The 23119-nt window shown below is 41.3% G+C and overlaps 1 protein-coding gene across 2 annotated transcripts in view; it reads right to left on the bottom strand.

Moving 5' to 3' along the window:
- The window catches only part of SCYL3 (SCY1 like pseudokinase 3), a 39643-nt gene extending 16987 nt beyond the window's left edge, over positions 1-22656 (bottom strand). The window contains exons 1-7 of one of the 2 annotated variants that reach the window (XM_082857345.1): positions 22247-22656; positions 16882-17099; positions 7796-7981; positions 5841-5954; positions 3819-3875; positions 2609-2711; positions 1077-1188 (exon numbers count right to left, since the gene is read on the bottom strand). In XM_082857345.1, coding sequence (XP_082713471.1) covers positions 1077-1188; positions 2609-2711; positions 3819-3875; positions 5841-5954; positions 7796-7981; positions 16882-17046 — 737 coding nt within the window. In that variant the 5' untranslated portion in view covers positions 17047-17099; positions 22247-22656. The remainder of the gene's footprint in view (positions 1-1076; positions 1189-2608; positions 2712-3818; positions 3876-5840; positions 5955-7795; positions 7982-16881; positions 17100-22246) is intronic. The other variant, XM_082857346.1, reaches the window with a different exon arrangement.
- Positions 22657-23119: the final 463 nt, after the last annotated feature.

The following is a 23119-nucleotide window of genomic DNA, read 5'->3' as shown; positions in this document are numbered from 1 at the left end:
TGTGGTTTTGGCTTCCCTCTCCCATCTCTGTTTAACACATAATTCTTACTAAAGAACTCTTATCACACACAGTAGTGAGAGCATCTATTTACTATAAAGGATTCTGCTTTGTAGAGATTCTATACCAAGATAAAGTATCACTATGAATCACCCAAAAAGACATGGAAATACCTTGGTTAAAAGACTCATACTGGGAAAGGTCTGAACAGTTTCCCTGGAGCATAAGTGACAAAACCTTTGTAACTACAAGGAAAATACCCCCTCTGCCTTGTTTAATAATATACACCCCCATCCTTAGAGGTAACTGTCCCCCTCCAGGGATAATATTAGCTTTCCCTTCACTCTGGTTTCTCTCAGGCTTTCTGACTGCAAACACATAGGATTTTTAGTTTCACAACTGACAAAAAACTGATTTTGCTAATAAAAGTCATGAATGTGGAGTTAACCTGTGCAGAAGTTCTGCAGTCATGGAAATTAAAAAATAAAGGACACATAATTAAAACTAACCTGGAAGAGAGGTTCAAAAACATCTGAATCCAGCGACAGTATTAACAGCTACACTGTGCCCTCCCACTAAATTGACTTCTTTGCTCTTCCATCACGTATCACTAAACAAAGAAAACAATCTTCTGCCTGAAGAAAAATAAGCTCATTCCCACACCCCCACCCAAGTAAAATTCAACAATAACAGACTCGTATCACAATGGCAGCAAAAAGGAAAGGCCATGTTTATTAAGTTCCTCAATTAACTTCCAACTGTAAATCACTGGACATAGCCTAGCTTCTTCACATTCAGAAGCCCTAAGTAATCCAGCTATAATTTCTAGACCCAGGCCTCCATGACAATTACGGAGTTCGAAAACTTCCTATCTGTGATAGGAAGCTGAAAGGCAACCCAATTTCTCCCTCTATTTTCCCATGTGGACATGATTCACTCTCTTCTAATAATGAAGGACAACAGCAGCAAAAGGACCGCAGCATTTGGTCCTCCAACACCCACCACTGGAGCATAACCCACAAGAGAGCAGGCGGGCATCAGTGGGGAGCAGCCAGCGTGTCACACCAGGCGCCCTCACCTGAAGAAGTCATGGGACAGGAGGGTGCAGAGCGCTGGCCGACAGTTTGGAATGGGATTCAGCAAAGTTGAGTGCAAGGTCTGCTGAAAGCTGGAGAGAACATCCGCTGAAACTGAAATCCAGAGCGACAGTTAGTTTCCAATGCCGTCTCCCTCTTTTCAGGACCTCTATAGCTGGAGACTGACGAGAGCAAAAACCAACCTGTAAAAGCCCAAACAAACAAAGCCCTGGCTGTTGCTGAACGGCGTCCTGCTTTCCTGAAGCCAAGCTCCTTGACAGGTGTAGAAAATTGTCCTGACAACACAGCCAAGCCCCTGCTCACGTACCTCCCCTTGGAAGCCCTCTCATTTCCTGACTGTCAGTTTAACTCAGCTCAGGCCCAGAGGAGGAGGTTTAATAAGCGGCAGGTTTGAGGGCCTTTTCAACCAGGTCTCCTCACCCACAGAACACAGGAAGTTATCTGAATGACTATATTTTCAATTCTCTCAGGGGTGGTACATAATTGCCACCATTCTAGACACAGTGAAGAACAGTGAGTCCATCATCCACCAAGAATGCCTCAGGGTTTAATTCTCAAGTGTTTAGGCTGGGACAACTCAGAGCTGACAGCTGAATGGTGCTTGTGACTGCAGAGCACTGCGTGAACCGGGAAGAAGAAACTGCGTTAGAGCTGCAGCAATGTGAGATATAGGCCAGTAAGGGGCCTAAAGAGACATGGACCCCAGTACACTTAAAGGGTGGACAACTGAAGGCCTGGAGTGGCTGGAGGAGAGTGTAGCAGGCTGCCAGAGAGCTCAGAAGAGACCTATGTGTTCAGTGGCCTGGGCTTTGACGGCCAACAAAAGAAAAAAGTAATGAGTAAATGAAATCACAATGAAAAAAATCAAAAGGACTTTGAAAAAAAGATAAAGAAACGTTAATCTTGATTTAGAAATTAAGAAAAAACTTTGAATCTTACTCTATTCTTCAGATCATTACATATACATCAATAACAGCATTCACTTACTTATTGGCTGGCTTGATAAAGAATCGTCTTTAGACCATAAATACCAATACCAATTAATAAGATAATAACATGATATTCATAGCCATAGTTCAAAGTGCTTCCTACTTAAAACTCTTTTTTTTTTTTTTTTCCTGCGGTACACGGGCCTCTCACTGTTGTGGCCTCTCCCGTTGCAGAGCGCAGGCTCCGGACGCGCAGGCTCAGCGGCCATGGCTCACGGGCCTAGCCGCTCCGTGGCACGTGGGATCTTCCCGGACCGGGGCACGAACCCGTGTCCCCCGCATCGGCAGGCGGACCGTCAACCACTGCGCCACCAGGGAAGCCCTAAAATTCTTTTAACTATGCAAAGTAAAGAAACCCGAAGCTTCTTCCCTCCCTGCTATTAGGATCTGCCCTAAACAACTTTCTTGGTAAGCAACAGCTCCTTACTATGATCAAAGACTGCAGTTCTCTGAATACACACAGAACAAGCCATGGATGATTTTCCTACTTATTCTGTGGATGCAGCAGCATAACTCCAACTCACCCTGTTCACTTAAGATTGTGAGCAAACTTTCCACCAATGTCCCAAAAGAATAGGCATCCCGAGCATGTCCGTGTGACTCTGGCAGAGTTGTGAATTCTGGAAGCTAAAAGCAGTAAAGACCATTAAAACCAGAGGATCTGCTTTACAAACCATTTCTACTTTTCTCTGAAGCACTTTCTCCCATTTTTGCATTCATTATACTCAAAGTTAACTACATATTACCACACACTAATTTATAGGCTCTTAAAACTACTAGTGAATAGAATTTATCAATGATACTAATAATATCAAACAAGGGCAAAAAGAAAAAAGGTCAGAATATATGTCTGTGGCTTTCAAAAATATTTTTGACTGCAAACCAGAGAAAAAAAATTATCATAATTATCATTATCAACATATGCACATACATGTATAAATACATATCAGAAACAAAAGTTTCATAAGACAGTACTTAGCTTTACTACCCAAGATGTCCAATGATATTTTCTATTTTATTCCTTTCTTTTTCTCCCTTAAAATGCTGGTCAGGACCCCTAAATTGATTCAAAACCCACAAATCATCAGTTTGAAAAACACTACTATATATACATAGTACTGATTTGAATAAACCTGAGTTATTTCAAGTCTTAGGTTTATACTTAAGTTTATAGTTGGGTTTGTATTTCCCGTAAAGCACACTAAATATGTCTTTAGGGGTCAATGTCTATAGTGGTTAAGAACAAATTTAGAGAAAGCAGCTGCTTTTGAATTTACTGGTAAATATACTCTTTCTTTACCACCACCATAATATTAATAATTGCCCTTCCTTACATCTTGGAATCCCAACTAATGGCCAGACAGGCAGATGACTGGTTGGGTGAAGCACAGAAAAGGGCCAGGGTCTTGCTTCCTCAGCTCTCATGGCTTCCAATAATGTACAAAGACTTACCATGAAATAGCTATGAAGCGCCAACCCTGCTCACACTGAGGTACCTCTTATCTTTAAGCACTATCACGGGTGTCTATATGACCAAAAAATGTAAGCTGAGTGTCAAGAAAAAGGCTTTCTGCTGTGATGATACAGTAAGTCTTAGAAGCCTTCAAGGCCAGAGGAATTATGAGGCGTCTATAACTTAGCAAAGAAAGAGGTGGGCAGAGGAAAGGTTTTTTTAAAGTTTCATACTCAGTTACACAAAGAAGCCTTCATTACATCTGAAGCGTATCCTCTTACCATCTCTTCAGGAGGGATAGATGCTGGGTCTCTTACTGACTGAATACTCCTCAGAAACTAGACAGAGAAATAAATTAAGGAAAGTAATTCAAGCATATGTTTGGTGAACTGATCTCTTACATTAAGTTACAAAAGCAAAGAGCAATGGAAACAGCAGCAATGAAACCTTCAAACCAATGCCACACATTAAATGCATAAATTTAAAATCTTGATAACTAAAAAATGCAGATATGGTACCTGGCATGGCGCAAGGCTTAGTGGAAAATAAATTACGAGTTCCCTTTCCTTTCCCCTTCAGCTGGTTTAACAGAAACCCTCTGGTGTTCAGAGGCATCTCTGTAACTGATTTCCTTATAAGGAAATTAGAAATACTTCTTCTTCATCCTGCATAGATATTAACAAATAAAAGGCTTCTCCAGCAGAGAACAAATCTATCATTAATCTGCTCACTGAGTCAAGTCAATCAAAAGGTTTGCTGTCACATGAGATATATGAGGATCTTATAAACTACAGAGACAAAGCCAACATCCACAGAACAAGTACATTCATTCACTGATTCAAAGACTATTTTTCAAGAGCTTATGTGTCCCAAGCACCATTTAGGGCACCAGGAATACAAAATGAATGCAATAAATCCCCGTCCCCAGCCAGGTGCTCACAACCTAGAACTAAACTAAGAACTTCGATAACGTGTGCTGGCTGAGTGCCACGGAAGCCTAGGAGGGAACTACTCTTGTTGGGTAGGGAACGCCTGGGGGAGGGCTTCACAACGAGGAGACTTAGCCAGATCTAGACTTCAGCTAGGCGTCAGCCGGATCTTACATCCTGCAGAGAACCCAGGGGAAGAAAGGCATCCCAGCAACAGAATGGCACACAAAGAAAGAAGAGGGTGAAAGAGGACCACCCATGAGAACACAGCTGAGATGCGTGCAACAGGATGCAACTGGAGTGTAGCTCAATAACTGAGAGGTATACGGAGCTAAAGGTAGGCTGGGAAGGAGACTGTGAAGGGCCTTGTATGCCACGGTAAAGAATCTGGGATGAACCCCACAGGAAGAATTACGTCCTGGTATACTAACTAGATGTAAGCTGACTTCTGAGAAGAAAGCGATCAACAGGGGCAGAAATAAAAAAGGAATGTCTTCGTGGTGGAAGGAGCATTTGAATTGAGCCAGAGCCCCTGAAGGTGCACATGCAACAAGGCCCCCATGTGGAAGCTGCACACAAGGGAACACGGGAAATCAGGCCGAGCCAGGAAGTCGGAGAGCCACCTCATCAGTAAGTCAGGGAGCCACCCTGTCAATAGGGAAATTATGACGGGAGTGGTATTTCTGTTTTAAAAAGAGTTAACTCTAGTGGCAACATGCAAAATGGTGAAACCAGGAAACAAAACAGAGAAGAGCAAGGTTGCTCAACCCAGGAGGGAAATCTGTAGATCTCTGTCAGACAAAGTTACTGTTCAAGAAGTACCACAGGCAGCAACAACACAGCGCGGCACTAGGAGCAGCTGCGATGCACAGCTCTTAAGACGTGGTGTATGACTCTGGACAACTTGAACGACTGTTCAGTGAACATTTCTAATGTACCTAATATGTGCCAGGCACCATTCTAGGTGGATATATAAAGGTAAGTATATGAGACTATCACCCTCAAGAAGCTCAGCCACTGGTGAAGAAGACAGACACATGAAGGTAATTTCAATATTAAACATTCAGTGGGAAAATTAAGTACAGGCTACTACAGGAGCACAGAGGATGGGCATTTAATTAAAAATCTGACCAAGCCACTCGACCTCTTTCAGTCTGATTCCTCAAGTATAGAATGAGGAGAAAAGAATAAATGACTCCTAGTCTCCCCCTGGAGAGTAAAATCCCACAATTCTATGGATATGAGTATTGACAAAAAAGTCAAGTCTCCGAATCTGAGACCACACTAACATTGAAGGAAAGTCCCTAGGGGAGAACCACACACCAAAATGCTACCAAATTCTGAATAACAAAGAGGGCCTGTCACCTGGCTTACCTCTGGTGTGGCCTGAGGAACTTTACAGACTGTTTCCATTCCTCCCAGCTTCCAGTGCCCATCTTCACTCACAAACACAGATGATAAACAGACATTGTTGTGTGTGAGATGTCCCTGGGAAAAAAGAACAGGAAGAAGATTGCCACTCCAATTTTCTGAGTAGAAGTTTTAAAAAACTAAGTACTCATTACCAAAAAAAAAAAAAAAAAAATTATGGCAAGTCTTCCTACTTGTGGCATAATAAACAGAACTACAACTTTAAGGAATGACAAATTGAATGAGGCTGCTTAGACATTATGAGGTTAGAAAAAAGGGAAAAAACACAATAGAAAGGCTTATCTCCCCCTGCCTGGTGAGGCAGGTTAATAAAGACGTAAAAGCCACCGCACAGATATTACACAACCCCATCTCCATTGGAGTCAGGAGATACAAGTGTCCTTAAACATAAATTTGCAAGTCTTTTTAACCTACATTGTATGCTTCAAATGCCTTTAAAGGTACAATTTATCTTTGCTCCCACAGGTTACTGTATTAATTTTCTCCTCTAAATTCTTTCTCACCTACATTCTATCACGAACCCAGATCCACTTCACCTGAAATCTTGTCAGTAGGCATTAAAAAAATTCTGCCTGAAGAAGAGGAAAATGGAATAAGGACCACCAGAAATATCCCACAGACCACAAAAGAGCCAAATTTAAAACTATAAAAAATAGTAGAGTCAAATAAATGAGAGGGAAGAAGAAAAAGAGAACAGGGTTGAAGTATGTTTTTCTCCAAACCAGAAATTATTCCAGTAGATAAGTGCATTTTAAATATTCTACCCACCAGATCAAATATGTACGCATTTTTATATAAAACACTCCAAGTTATATATTTTTTAAAGGAAAGCTTAAAATAGTATGCATGTGTCTTTCCGCTTGGGAAAAAGCAAAGGAGAATAAGCACAGAGATGTCTGCTTTATACACACAAGAAATATCTCTGGACTAACACACTGATCATGGCTGTCGATGGAGAGAAGTAGGGCGCTGGATTCAAGGATGGGGCAGGGACTTGTTTTTCCCTATCTGCACTCTCATACTATTCAAACTTTTTACCACGTTCATGCATTTCTCCAACAAGGAAAATATTCTTCCACAGTGGGGCATTAATAATTCTACTTATGTGAATCTTAGACATACTTTAAGAGATGATAAATCCAAAGTGATATTTGGAGACTCTGTCTCCCAATAACAGAAAATGTTTTAAAAACACATTAAGATGAGTCAAATTCAAGTGCTTCTAACTTGTAACTGGTGTTTTTAAATCTCGGGTGGGGAGGGGGGCTGCCAAAGGCCTTAATACTTCAGAATGTAAATTCCATTAACAAATAGTAGCTCAATAATACTGTTAAGAAATAGACAAGAAGTAAACAAAATACTCTATCCCCTTCATAGCAAACACTGCCACAGTGTTAGGGGCTATCTCTCTTTGGTACCACCTACTTGAATGGAAAGGGGTGTGTAAAACTCTGCCTCTTTCTAAGAAATGCTAATTTCTTTCTTTAAAATCTAAAAAAAAAAAAAACAAAACTCCTGAAAACAAATAGGAAGGTTGGTCCATCAGCAGCACTGATGTTACTAAACTTTTATCTTGACTTAATAACAAATACCAGCTGTAGCTATTTTTATATAAAGACTTATCCAAAACTAGAGAGAGACTATAGTAAACTGAAATAAAGTTCTACAAATAACTGCCCAGGGACAAAGAACTTGTTGCCTGTTCCACAAACCACTTGTCTGTCTGTAGCATCTTGTATGCTGTTTTCCCTCAGGAAGCCTTCTGATAAGAATAGTAACTTATGATTTCTACAGATACCGTAATTCACCAGCACTACCCCATACATCAGCCTCCTCCCACCACCCCACCCCTGGTCTACATGAAAGCCTGTGAGGCAGACTGTGTCCAGGTTACTTACTCTGTCATGAAGGAAGATAAGAGCCAGCAATATATCATAGATCCCAGCACAGACCTCTGCAGAAGACAATGTTTCCAAAGCCACTTCCAGAGGCTGCACTCGCTCAGTGACAAGATGAATACCATCTGCTTCCACAGTGCAAGATAAAAATCTTAGCAAGCAAGGGTGACGAAGTGTCTTCAAGTGCTTTAAAAATATAAACAGAAGAGTTGGTGAAGTTAATGACTCAAAACAAGATTAACTATAGTTTCATTAACATTGTAGTCAAGTCAGAAAATGTATACTTACATTCAAGGTCTTTTCCAGCTCCTTACCTCTCTCACCTACCCCCCCAAGTTTCAAAAAAGGCAGAGAAGAATACGTGACTTGTTCTGACAGTAGTCACTTTACCAACATTTACATTACTCTACAGAGAATTCCAGTTGCATTATGGGAGGGTAAGCCCCCCAAGAGCCTAGATCTCCAATGATTATTGCTATAAACTCCTAACGAAGTGCCAAAAACAACTACCTAAGAACTCTGAAAAGTAAACAAAAACACGTAGATTACGGAGGGGAGTCACCCATTCGGGGGAGTTTCCTGGTTCAGGGAATGTCCCTTCTCACAGCTGTGCACTGAAGGCAGTCCCCAGGTGCAGAGCAGTGCAACAAACGTGGCTAAAACTCTGAGAGAAACCTTGCCATCTTTCTGGCCAGGAGAACCAAAGCAGGGCTGAGTATGAGGAAGCTGTCCCAGAGGAGAGAGAGCTAAGGGAGGGAAAAGGAAATGCCCTAGTTATATGTATACCTACGCAGGTCTCAGACTAACCCCTGAACCAAACACACATAGGACAGACCCAAACTAGCATGGCAAAGTTTTGAGAAATGAACTAAGGTTTGAACTACCATGCACAGGAAGGCTGGAAGGAGAGTAGTTAAAAAAAACGGAGAAGAAGCTTGAACCCAAGGGGATTAACTGCCTGCAAACAAAAAACATCAATATTCTCCAGAGGACTACAGCAGAACCAAGGTCTATGCAACAGGACATTCAAAATGCCCAGAATGCAATCCAAAGTCACTCAACTGACAAAGAACCATGAAAATGTGAAAAGACAACCAACAAATATCAACCCCAAGATTGACCACCAGAAAAACCAGAGAGAGAATTATCAGAAAGAATTTGAAGCAGCTACTGTAACAATTCCCCCTAGAGGTAAAGGAAAGAGTTATGAGATAAGTGGTAAGATAGACGTTCTCAGAAGAGATATGAACGTTACATAAAAGAACTAAATGGAAATTTTGGAAATTAAAAATAAAATATTACAAATAAAAACTTCAATGGATGGACTGAAAAACAGAATGATGATGACAGAGGCAAGAGTCAGTAAACCTGAAGATGTTAACCAATCTAAAGAAGAGGAAAAAGTATTACAAAAAAAAAAAGATCAGAGCTTCAGAAACCTGGGTGACAATAACAAAAAATTTAATGCATATAACTGGAGTTCCAAAAAAGAAAGAAGAGAGAATTGGGGCTAAAAAATATAATGGCTGAAAACTTACCAAATTTGGCCAAATACTTAAGTTTACAGATTTAAAAACTTCAATGAACACCAAATAGGATAAATAGAACTACATTATGATCAAACTGCTGAAAATCAAAGATATATTTAAAAATGTTGGAAGCAGCTAGAGAAAAACACCACTGGTGGAGAGAAATAACGAACTGAATGATACTAATTTCTAAACAGAGTCCAAAAGACAAAGGGGAACTATCTTTAAAGCAATGAAATAAAAAATAAAAGATCAACCCTGAATTCTGTATCTGGCAAAAATATCCTTTAGGAAAGAAGGCAAAATAAAGGCATTTTTGATCATGGAAAATAGAAAAGTTGTTGCTACAAGATTTGCTCTACAAAAATGTTAAAGTTCTTCAAGCTGAAGAGGAAATGATATCAAAGGGAAACTTAGATCTTCAGGATTGAAGGAAGAGCATCAGAAATCAGAAATAATAAACCTCAGGATAAATTTGAAGGCTACTTTTTACTTCTTATTTAAAATATAGACACCTACATAAAGTAAATATTGTAACACTGCCTGGTGAGGTTTTCAGTGTGTGTGATGTATATGTATGCCTGTGTGCTAGTGTGCACATACAGTTGATATATATGTAACCAAAGAACGGCAGGGTTGGGGGCTGGAGACACCTATATGATTCCAAGGCTTCTACATTTTATTTGACTGTGGTACAATACTAACCTAAAGTAGACTATTAAAAGTTAATTATGTATACTGAAGTCCTTAGTGCAACCATTTAAAAAAAATAAAGAAATACAGACCCCAAGTCAAGATAAATTAAAATGGAATACTAAAAAATACTAAAATATTTAACCATCTTTAAAACTTCTTTTTACCATCTAGAAAAGTGATCATCAAAGGTTTTTGTTCACACACTTCACACCAGTAAAAAGGTTAAATTTGTAGCTTATGCATAATATATATGAATGTGTAATATATATTTTGTATATATATGTTTATATATAAAATACATATACTACTATAAAACACCCACAAAATAGAAAGTACCAGGACTTTCTTGGTGGCGCAGTGGTTGTGAATCCACCTGCCAATGCAGGGGACACAGGTTCAAGCCGTGGTCTGGGAAGATCCCACGTGCCACAGAGCAACTAAGCCCGTGCACCACAACTACTGAGCCCACGAGCCACAACTACTGAGCCCTCATGCCACAACTACTGAAGCCTGCACACCTAGAGCCTGTGCTCCTCAACAAAGAGAAGCCACCGCAATGAGAAGCCCGCGCACCCCAACGAAGAGCAGCCCCTGCTCGCTGCAACTAGAGAAAGCCCGTGCGCAGCAATGAAGATCAGACGTAGCCAAAAATAAATAAATGGAAAAAAAGATAAAGTACCAAAATAAAAGATTAAAGGTAAACTTAAATAGACATTCTTGATATATTTTCCCCAAATGGCAATGAATCATACTGCACAATCCCTAGGGTATGGATAACCCACTTTAGAACCTCCTAATATGGAGTATTCTCCCGCAAAACACACACCGTTTTCCTTTGTCCTATTTTCTTAGCAAAGAGTATACACAGATGGATGACAAATATAAAACAATTTTGTGTCTGAACCCGAGGTTAATTCTGTTGAGTTGCTTTCCTTCCCTGGTTGGTTTTATAACAGACTTAACAGATCGATTTTTCCAATCTCCACCCATGCTGTTTATCCCCTAAAATTTGACATGAGTAACTTAGGAGATCCATAAGCCAAAATTCCCAACCCAGGTAATAATCTTATCATGTATTTACAGCAAAACTTAAATGCTGGATTGGTGGTTTTCTTTACAAATCACCCAGTTTTTCTAAAAGAAATTACATGACTTTAAATCTCTGAGCTGTACCCTGTACAATCCACTGGACATTGGGGAAGCCTTGTAAACCAATCATCGAATTGGGAGGAGACTGATGGAAAATTTCACTTGGAGAACAGCCCCCAATATAATATCAGGTTTCATTTTCACAAATAAGCACTTAGCTTGGAATGTTCCAAAACATCTCAGAAGAACGTGGGATAGTTTAAGAGCCCATAACCCAGCACTGGTGCAAGTTTTATATCAGTCACCTCACACTTGTCTATTAAACTTCTCCCAGGTAAGATCATAGGAGAATCTTCTGAGTGGATTCATTTGCCCAATTTATTTTCTTATCTCAAATTTTGCCAACCCTGGGGATAGCCCCGATAGGATTTTTTGTTTATTCTTAAGAAGGAAGCATTACCCTCCCCTGATTTACTCTAATAAACAACAAAGAGTTAAGAAAATTTTTTAAACTAGCAATTATAAACTATTAATTTGTATATCAGCTTTTCAAACAATCCATACATACCCATATAAATACAGCAAAGGTCCCGATAAGCCAAGAATTGTGCTAGCAGGTTGGTTGAATGCGTGTGTGTTAAATGAAGAGAACTTCCTACAGGTATCTTTGGAGCTGTGGTTTCTAAGTAAAATTATGCAGCCTCTTTCATATTTTCATTATAAGAAACATTTCAAATAATTTGCAAGCCAAACATGAAATACTTCATTTTCGCCTGTTCAGGAAAAAGTCTTCATTCAGCTTTTGTGTCCTAGGGCTCTAATTATTCTCCTTTGGTTTTAAATCTTCTTTTATTCTCCTTCTAATACTCAGGGCATACTAGTAAGTCAGAAGGAATGCTACCTGGTTCAGTGCTGGCATGAAAATACACAGTCAATAAATGTTCACCTGATTAATAAATAATATGTTCCATTTTGCTTCTGTTTATCCTTCTAACCTTACATGACCAGCAAAATTCTTTATCCGAAGTGACTTCTTGTTTGTTGAATGAAGAACGGGATAACTCTTGCATGATTCTGAACAAAGCTCTTAACTTAGCAAAAATCTTACTTGTCACTCCCCTTTGGCACACACAATGTTATGCAAAAATTATGCACAGGGCTTCCCTGGTGGCACAGTGGTTGAGAGTCCGCCTGCCAATGCAGGGGACACGGGTTCGTGTCCCGGTCCGGGAAGATCCCACATGCAGCGGAGCGGCTGGGCCCGTGAGCCATGGCCGCTGAGCCTGCGCGTCCAGAGCCTGTGTTCCGCAACGGGAGAGGCCACAACAGTGAGAGGCCCACGTACCGCAAAAAAAAAAAAAAAAAAAAAAAAAAATGCACAGATTCACAGGAAAGGTTAGCAGTTACTAATCAAATAGATCCAAGCTTCTGCTGCTCCAAAGAACAGAGGGAACAACAAGAGGTATCTGCCAAGTGTAACTAGGATATTTTCTCAATGAACATCAATTAAAGACATAAATCGCTCTTGTTCCGGTGAAGAAAGGTGACTGTTGTCAGATGAGAGTGACTTGAAAGCATTTGTCCCAAAGTTACTGAATGCCTATCACATCTCATTCACTGTACTAGGTGCTGGTCTTTGAAAAAGGATTCTGAGTAAGGACCTTTATTATTAAATATGAGTAGTACTACATAATGTGCCAATATGTATACTTATCTATGCCCACACAGAGATGTTAAGTGTGTGACTCTAGTCTTGAATATGAACTATCCCTACTTTGCAGGAATCAGTTATGACTCAGCTACCCAGAGAATTAATTCAAGCCTTAGGGGCTTAACTTTTCATTGCCATTCTACCTCTAATTTGCTACTTCACTTTGAAAACAACACAAAGTAGTAGTTCTTAACTATAGCTCAAATTCACTTGCAAGTTTTAAGACAGGGAGAAAGCCTTAATTTTACTCTGTTAAAGAAGTAATGACAAAATAACAAGATGCCTATACTAGAGGGCAAGAATCTTCAGGGAGAAAGATTCTTCCTTGTACCCCTAAGATGCAAATCTGAGATAAAGATGGTAAGTATGCTCTGTCTTTAAATGCCCACTGCCTGTAGGTTAGATCATAAACTAGGAATAAAATGCAGAAAGGGAAAGGAATAAAGAATTCTACGTTGTTCCTTAAAAAACTAAACACAGAGCTACCATATGACCCTGCAATCCCACTCTTGGACATGTATCTGGAGAAAAACATGGTCCGAAAGGATACATGCACCCCAATGTTCATTGCAGCACTGTTTACAACAGCCAAGACATGGAAGCAACCTAAATGTCCATCGACAGAGGAATGGATAAAGAAGATGTGGTACATATATACAATGGAATATTACTCAGCCATTAAAAAGAATGAAATAATGCCATTTGCAGCAACATGGATGGACCTAGAAATTGTCATACTGAGTGAAGTCACATGGAGAAAGAGAAATATAGTATGATATCCCTTATATGCGGACTCGGAAAAGAAATGATACAAATGAACTTATTTACAAAACAGAAACAGACTCACAGACTTAAGAGAACTTATGATTACTGGGGGGGAAGGGATAGTTAGGGAGTTTGGGATGACATGTACACACTGCTATATTTAAAATAAATAACCAACAAGGACCTACTGTATAGCACAGGGAACTCTGCTCAATGTTATGTGGCAGCCTGGATGGGAGGAGAGTTTGGGGAAGAATGGATACATGGATATGTATGGCTGAGTCCCTTTGCTGTGCACCTGAAATTATTGCAACATTGTTAATCGGCTATACTTAGATATAAAATAAAAAGTTGAAAAAAAAAAAGATTTCTATGTGGGAAAGCCTGCATTTGGGTGCTGCTGGAATACCCAGGTGGAGATATTCAATAGGCAGGTGGAAATATAGATCTGGAGTTCAGACAAGAGGCTCTGACAGATATTTAGAGAAGAAAGGATGAGACTGTGAAGTCTGAAAACTGTGGTGGGAGCTGGCAAAGGGCCAGTTCCACCTGGTGACCCTATCATACCTGAGGGAGGGGGGGAATACTTCCCAAGTTCTTCTGAGCAGCTGACGCTTAGAAGTCTTGTAAGAGAACCAGATTTTGATCATGAGGGGAAGGAAATCATTTTTTTAAAAGCTGACGATGTAGGGAAGTTGATTTACTGGAATGAGGGTTGTAAATAGCATAGAAAAGGACTGGAGAGGGAGAGGAACAGAAAGAAAATGTCAACTTAAGGAAAAGCAGTAAAGCATTTTCCAAACAGAATGCAAGCACAGCATTCATCCCTTCTATTTCTTTCTCGTGCCCACACAATGTGGTTCTCAAATATGTTGACCAACCTTTCCACAAAGCAGCCTGAACCCATCATGGAGAAGAGCATAATGTCTCCTAAGGCACTAAACAGAGCACTGACATAGCATCTATATACCTACTGCGATGTGGCTGCTTGGTATAAAGACACTCAGGAATCATTCTTTGAGCCTGTACTCACCATGAAGCCCTAACTAAGCACTTAGATTATATTATAGCAAACCACAGTAACCAAGTTCTGACTCAGGATTTATCATTCCTTATAGGCTATTGGTTAGAAATGAGTCATAATCACCAGTGAGAAAGTTATATACTATTGTAGCTAATGAATTCAAGATAAGATGAGAAGATATGATGGACTTGAAGTATTTCTGATGTTGTTTTGTGGCCAAAGGTTATACTTGCATTTCGTCCTTTTTCAGAGGTTGAACAGTGTGCTGTGATTGTTAGTTTTTATTTACAACAGTGGAGGAAGAGTATAATCGCTACCTAACAATATTTGGTAAGGAAAACACTGCTATACCTGCTTGAAACGGTCATTACAACTATCAGTGGTAGAACTAGGAGCCTGAACTCTAGAGAAAGTGAGGCAAGCTACCTATGGTGTTTTAATACTTCAGGTATCTCAGAAATCAAGTTCCTAAAACCTGACGCAATGCCATACATTTCTCAAGTACTGTAACCTACATCTAAACTCCTTATCGTTTTGTTGCCATTTCAAATTTCTCAGATTCATGGCTCAGGTATTCAAAGCCACATAATGGCCTGAAGAACATAAGAGACAAGTGTGAACTACTTGAAAAGGCTCAGTCATGGCTCAGAAGAGTGTGCAGATACCAAGGGGGTAAAAATCCTCCCTCTCAAGCTCTGCAATTCCTACAGCACGGAAGTCCTCAAACATTGAGCGCAGGTCTTTGTTCTTTTCCTGTAGAAACTTTCTGACCTGTGTTGTTCTACTTTCTTGGTACATACACCATAAAGGTTAATGTAATTTTCAAAAATCTTATGGTCTTATGAAAAAAACCCTAAGAATTGTAAATCGCTAGTACTTAACTAGTAACAGTCGCTCTAAATTATTACTAAAAAAAGTGCAACCTTATCAAATAACAGGAAGTATGTCAGATATTAACTGTACATACAGTTAATAAAACAGGGAGGCAAGGCATTTTATCTTTTGCAAAATCACAAAAAAAATTATTAACAATTCCTAGTTGGGATGGAAAAGAGACAAACATGTAGTCTTACCAAAAAGCACAATTACTTAGCAATACAACAGCCAGCTATACTTTTTACCACAGTCCATTAATGGAAAATGCATCCTGAGAGGAACGTTTTCCTCAGGAACCACCTTACAACCGTTAACTTCATGCCTGATCAGAGACATCAAATAATGAACCAGCGTGACAAACAAAATGCCAAAATTATATTACTAATATTACATATTATAACATAGCCCTTTATAATCATAAAAAAAGGTACAAACCATTTAAACAGACCTATGAAATAGATATCAATGTTTCATTCTTGTTGATAGTACAAAGTGACTCAAGGTACAGATCATAACTCTAACAAAATAAAGATACCAAATCAATCTGAAAAGTATGCCTGCCATAGTAAACAAAGAAGAGTTAATTAATGCATGCCTTTTTAGAACCTTCCTGAAGATAATCTGAATGCCTGAATACCCAAAGAAGCAGATAGCTATCCAAGGAAATATCACCTAATACCTTTGTTTTCACTAAATTTGAAAAGACACCTAGGGCTGTTTTCTGGAATTATATTCCAAAGAGGAATCACTTTTTCTAGTAAGAGGCCAGGGTCCCCTGACAGCAGGTCAGCCAGCATGGCACTGGCACCCTCTACCCGGAGGAGCACTTAGGAGGTGTGAGGCAGGAGGAAACTGAAGCCACCAGAAGTTAACGCTCTAAGCTCCCTCAGCAAGAGGGAGCCAAGGTCACATTCTTTCCGGGGCATCCAGTCCCACATTCCAGTTTCACATTCTTTCTGGGAGCATCAAAATGCCTCAGGAAAAGAAAAAAACAGTAGCTACAGTTCCTAAAATATTTCATTTCCAGGTCCATCCTCAATACACCAATTAATATGTTGCCCATACTTAACAGCATTTTTCCTAAGCTAGATTAAGTCCCTTTATCTTCTATGAGCCATGTAAAATCACCTCCCAAACTTTCTCACTAAAAAAATAGGATGATAAGAGCTATCACGCTGAGTTGCATAAAGCTTTTGGCTTACCTATGGTACTTGACCTTGTTGTGCACGTTGGAGACATTCCCGTGAAGTAAAGGCAACTATATTTTGAAAGGACATGAATAAAAATACTATTCCTTATGACCTACCCCCTTTGAAGTTTATTAATTTCATATTTTAATAGAAAACAAGATGACAGTAAAAAGTACTAACTATTAGGTAGTCACCTATTACAGTACCTTGGCAGCTTTATTAACCTTGTCTTCGTTTTCTCTCTTATACACAAAAACCGAAGCGAATTTGCCATCCTGCAATACAGCGGGGTAAACAGCAAGTCCAGAGGGTAAGGTGAACGGTGGTTCCTTCAGGGCATAGCTCTTCAAAGCGCTGTTCTCTGAGCCCATCCCTTAGGCTGTGAGGCAGGGGTGCTGCAGCTCCTCCTCAAAGCCAAGCAAACCTGAAAGAAAACAGAAAACATTTCCTAACATTGAGTCTCTATCTGATACATGAGCCAGAGATAGCCAAGTACCCAGACCCAGGCACTCAAACCTACTAGTTCCTACAACCCTCATAAAGTAGGCTGTTTGACAACAGAAATAGTAAATGTTCAGCAAATTACCTGCAATGCTTGTCAATTAACAACTTTCAGCTCTAGAGAAAATACACTTAACCAAACAGACACGCGCGGTTGCTGCTGCTCCCAACCCCCTAATGCGCACACACAGAACCGTCGCAGTGGAAACGTGATCGAATACAGAGTAAGAGCTCTCCTGCTCCCTAAAACCACTCATGTCCTGCCTCGCAGAGGAAAGCGTCACAAAACTCGATCACTCAAAGATGATGAACTTCTGCATGTCTAAAATAACCTACAATTCTAAAGAAAACAATACGAACTGGAGAATATTTCTAAAATGATGAAAAACATGTTAACAAATAGAGAGTGTATATAAACCAAGAAAACACTAAAACACCTGTGGATTAATGGGAAAGGAAACAGACTACTCACTGAACGCAAATGACAATAAACATCAGAAAAAGTACAATCCCGTAACTGTCTTCAGAGTTAGGCTAAAAAGGGGAAAATGCAAAATTGTATAATCTCAAATGTTAAAAAGACAACCCACATGTACATGAGATTCCAGAAAATGCAAACTACTATATAATGACAGAAAATAGATCAGTGGTTGCCTGGGCTGAGGGCAGTTAGAGGGGCAACAGGAGAGGAAAGGATTACAAAGGGGTATAAGGAAACTTTGGGGAGAATGGATATATTCAGTATTTGGATTATGATTATAGTGATGAGTGATCTATAGCTATAGGTATCTATATATATACATACACATGCATACACACACACAAGAAAAAAATATGTAAAGTATCAACAGAGGTTTGTTGTGGGCATCAGATCATGGATGATTCACATATATATACAAACATAGACATACATTTGCCTGCACCTCCCAAATCTTCCATAAAAGAGCACATCTTTCTTTACAACAGGGATACAAACTCACATGGTTACAAAAGACAATGCACAGCAATGCAGCAGTATTGGTGGAATAGCAAAAGGCCTACTGTGCGCACAGGCACCTACTGACTGGGCTTGCACTCTGACGGGAGCCACCATCACAAGGTTCCAACCAGGACTGCCATTTCAGAGTTGGCAGGTCACACCATTTACCATAAAGAGCCATGAGCCTGAATAGTTATGTGGAAATTTCCTATTTTCCAACATTGGCTCAAATGTTTTTAAACCTGTATAGTCCAAACAACACATGTCTGAAAAGTTTGTGGCAGTCAGTTTTCAGTTCTGGCTTTACCATTATTTAAAAAATAAAAGATAAAAAGAGTTCTTACTAACTCTGGCAGTGTGGGAAACAAGTTGCTAGTTCTAAAAAACAGCCCCAAATTCTATGTGGATCTTTAAAAAAATTCAGTTTAAAATCTGTATCCTTTGGGTAAATATAAACCTAAGAATCATTATATACTGACCTTCTATTTGGATTTTTTTTCCACTTTGGTGAAGTTCCATACAACGCTTACTAAGTTATCAGAGTATATAATGCTGCTCAAAACAGATACCCCAAACAGAGAATTTCAAGGGCCTACAGACCCACATACGTCACTGAATAAGGAACACAACACGTATAAGGGCTAAAGCTACCTAAAATTGATGGTTTTTTTTTAAACCCAAGAATGTTTCTGAGGATAAGAACTAAGCTGGATTTGTAACAAATTCTCTGATTTCCTACCTGCCAAGCAATTTCTCTTTCTTAAGAATGATAAAGTAAAAAAAAAAACCAAACAAACGAAAAACAGTATTAAAAAGTATCTCAACTACAGTTGACCCTTAAAAAACGCAGGGGTTAAGGGCACCAACACCCTCTCAGTCAAAAATGTGAGTATAACTTTACAGTTGATCCTCCACACCTGCAGTTCCACATCTGTGGATTCAAACAACGCAGGGGATTCAACTAACTGCAGATCATGAAGTACTGCAGTGCATATTTATTGAAAAATATCTGCGTATAAATGGACATGTGCTGTTCAAACCCATGTTGTTCAAGGGTCACCTGTGTATGTAACACTCACCTTTCTACTGGGACTACAAATAAAATTAGCATTTATGTAGGATCTTGGAGAAAAGCAATTACCGTTAATTCCCCTATTCTGGAGATGGTGTGGTACCTGCAGCAACCTCCCACTCCCACCCCAGTCGGGAGGGTCATGTTTAGCACCTGCCTTCTTCTTGGGCACACTTTATGGGTCAGGTGCCTACCCTGGGCCAAAGGGCAGTCAAATCACACGTTAGCCATCTCTAGGACCCATGACCTGGATGAAGAGCTAAGCTGGACAATCACTGTCTGCCCCAGGAATCTGAATGAACGTGAGATATTTTTGTGTTAGCAGCACAGCTGAAGGTAAAAGGATGCCATAAGGTAGAGTCAGGGCTATGGCAAGCCAAAGCCATGTAAAAGCAGAAACCTGGCAAGTAAGAGGAAGCCAGCTGGCAGCAGGAGAAGGAAAAGCAAACACTGGGAGAGTAACTTAGATTTAGAGAGTCACATTACTACTCCAACTCGAGGCTACAAGAAGCCCAGCTTCAAATCCACTGCCTCACTGCCACCCTTACAATCATGCGTAGCCTGAGGCACACCTGAGGTAGCCTGAATGGGTCCATGTTCTTCGAAACCAACTGCCATTTCATAAGCAGGAGTTCTTTTTAACTCCTCTTGTCTGAAAAACCAGTCAGACTAAAGGAAGGCACTAGAGAAATGCTACTTCGAAAAGTGTGTATCTGAAGCTAGTCTAACTTCCTTCTCTCTCTTAGCCACAAAATACAGCTTTCCAAAATCCACACATAAGGAATTGCTGCAAGAAAATAATCTTCTTGGCAGAAAATCATGCCATTCACTTAGCTTTAATATTACTCTCCAAAGGAGATAAAATGGTCCCAAGAGTCAGGGACACGCTCTGGCTGAATGAATGGCAGTCAGCAGAGGTACAGCAATGGACAATCAATGAACTTAGTCATTTCTAAATAGCAAAATACCTTCTTGTGGGAATACTGGGCCTTACAACACCTATTAACCTTTCATTTAATATTCTGAATTCCACTATAAGATCATTAACAATTTAGGGTTATAAAAAATTTAGGAAGAGGTTAAAACTGGCAGTTTTTCTTAGCAGTATGTATTTGGGTCTAAGACCCCAAGAAATGCCACTTAAAAATTTAAAGGAATGAACTCCTTCCTTGTGAGAACTCAAAAGGCTGACATTTTATTGGTTTGAAAGCATGATTAATGTTGACAGAAGTCTACTGATACCATCCTGCAATGCTTACAGAGTAGCTGGGTTATAGCCTATGTCCAGTGAAAACTTCATTAGGGGGGAAATAAAAAGATGTGCTGTTGGGCTTCCCTGGTGGCGCAGTGGTTAAGAGTCCGCCGGCCGATGCAGGGGACACGGGTTTGTGCCCCGGTCCGGGAAGATCCCACATGCCGCGGAGCAGCTAGGCCCGTGAGCCATGGCCGCTGAGCCTGCGCGTCCGGAGCCTGTGCTCCGCAACGGAAGAGGCCACAACAGTGAGAGGCCCGCATACCGCAAAAAAAAAACGATGTGCTGTTGACTGCAATCTGATGGTCTTAAAGCAGTAATTCTTAACTTCACAAAACTGTACCCTAAGAGGCACAAAAACGGTTGCTATCAACAGCGCTTTAAAAATGATAATTCATCTAAATGGCCTTACTGAAATGCAATACTGATAAACAATAACACCTGGACTTCCAAAATACTATCTTTTTTGTTTTAAGGAGTAAAGGGGAAAACACCAAATCGTTTAACTTTGAAATTAAAAAGTCACAAAAAGGCAGAAAAGGATATTTTAATATTAGCATGGGTATTTTACAGAATTTACCATCTCCACTCTCTATAATAAAATGTGGGGTACACAGTTTCTGACTTGAATACGCATCATGATCTTCTCTTTAAAATGTTGTTCACCTATCTTCCTCCACCCTTTTGCTTCCTTGGGCAGCAAATAAGTTTCTGGGCCACCTGTGGGATTAAAAGCTCTTGTCTAGGTCACTGGGCAACTCATACACTAAACTAAGAAATCAGTGTCCTCTGGGGAACTCGCTCTACCTCTGTTCTTTTCACAGCAAGTAACTGAGATGATCGTTATCCTAGCTCCCTCAGCTTGGAAGTTTCAACGATAAGGGCTTGCACTGTGAGTTCAAAGCACACCCGGTATTGATTGGTATTTCGTTATCTAGTGATAACATGACTTCGGGCCCTTTGCTTTGATCTGTTTCACGTATATATTCCCTATATTGAACTCAGTCCGGCGATACATTATGAAGCCTTTGCGTACCGAAAGAACTACGTATGATTTCTGCTAAGACATGGGATGTTATGTGGGTATGCACACAGGGATTCCAAAATTCAGGACCCAACTCTGAGTATTCACACGGTTTCCTACATACGATTTTCCCAAAACTGTTTCATCTTCATTCTAAACAAAATACACTACCCAAAGACAGGAACCAGCTGGGCCTCTGGGGGCCTGGCACTGGTCTCGGATCGAGAATGAAGGCAGCAACCCAGCGCGGGCGCAACCCCAGGCTCCCCGCGGCTCGGCCCCGCCGCGCACACTAGCCCTCCCCGCGGCGAGGAAGACGGCCCGGGCGCGGGGGTTGGGGGCCAGTGGGGTCTGACCGCGACTCCCCGGGGTCTCTGAGGGGCGGTGGCGGCGCTCCCGCTTAGCTGGCCCCTCACCTTCCACACCTGCCCGCGAGGCCGGGCTCCGCGGCTTCCTTCGACAGCTCCGGCCGCCAGCGCCGCCCCGGGAGGGGGTCGCCCGCGAAGCCCAGGTTAGCAGGGCGCCCCGCAAAAAGCAGGGGGAGACTGCACTGAGGTGGGGAGCAGAGCTCAACCGGCAGCGACACCACGCCGAGCTCGCCCACGAGCGGGCCCCAAGCGCGGACCCGCGAGCGGGGCGCGCGTTCCCTACCCCTCACCCCCGCGCCTCGCTCCCGGCCCGGCCCCCTCCCCAGCGGCCCAGGCCCGCACTGACGGAGGACGCAGCGCAGGACTCCCTGTTACCTGTGGGAGGGCGGCGGGGGAGGCGGCCGAGGATCTTAGCTTCGGTCCCCTCTTCGCCCCCTGTTGACACCAACCACCCTCGCCTCCCCCGTGATACTCTGGCCACTACCCCCACAATCTTCTGAGGTCCGGTCTCTCCGGCACCATAGAGACGGGTCCGGAAGCCGGACAGGATGCCAGCCTTCAGCCCTACAACGCCACCACTGGGGCGAAAGAACCCGGAACCGAGATGAGGCGGCCTCGCCGGTGATTCTCAGGCCGATGCCATCTTGAGTATGGGCGGCGGTGCCGGCCCAGCGGTTCACTCTCTGTCCCCAGCCGCCTAGTTGGTCAGTGAAGATGTCTCTTTTCTTGGGCTCTGAGTTGAACGTGCAAGTTTGCCTTGATTTTGATTTTCAGGCTTTTAACCGCACGGTCTTAACCGGATTTCCGCCCGAACCTAAAATGGCCGCCGGTCGCCTCTGACAAATAGAAAAGGGGCAGGACGGAGAATAGGAGTACTCTGGGAATTGGCGAGGACTTTTGGGAGAGTGACGTCGCTCACCCCGCAGCCCTGATTGGCTGCGCTGCGTGGGCGGAAGTCGTACGGATCCGCTACTGAAGCTGGCAGAGGCAGAAGTGATTCCAGCTGAAGCCCTTTCAAATGGGAATTCTGAAGTTAATGCTTAAACCAGCGGAGAGTCAAATTGGGACTATTAATATTAATAGTTCTTATTATTAATATTGATGGTTTCTACTTAATAGGGTGTTGTGCGAATAGAATGAATATACGTGATAATTTTAAAACTACGTGGCTCAAACCCAGTATATTTTCTCTGTTATCTTGTATGTGAGCCTAGTAGTAGTCATCGCTACTATTTAATGCTTTTACAA

The sequence above is a fragment of the Leucopleurus acutus genome, assembly GCF_964270905.1.
Source record: "Leucopleurus acutus genome assembly, chromosome: 2".
Taxonomy (NCBI): Eukaryota; Metazoa; Chordata; class Mammalia; order Artiodactyla; family Delphinidae; genus Leucopleurus; species Leucopleurus acutus.
Note: the sequence above shows the minus strand (reverse complement) of the source record. Positions and strands in the feature narration are given on the sequence as shown.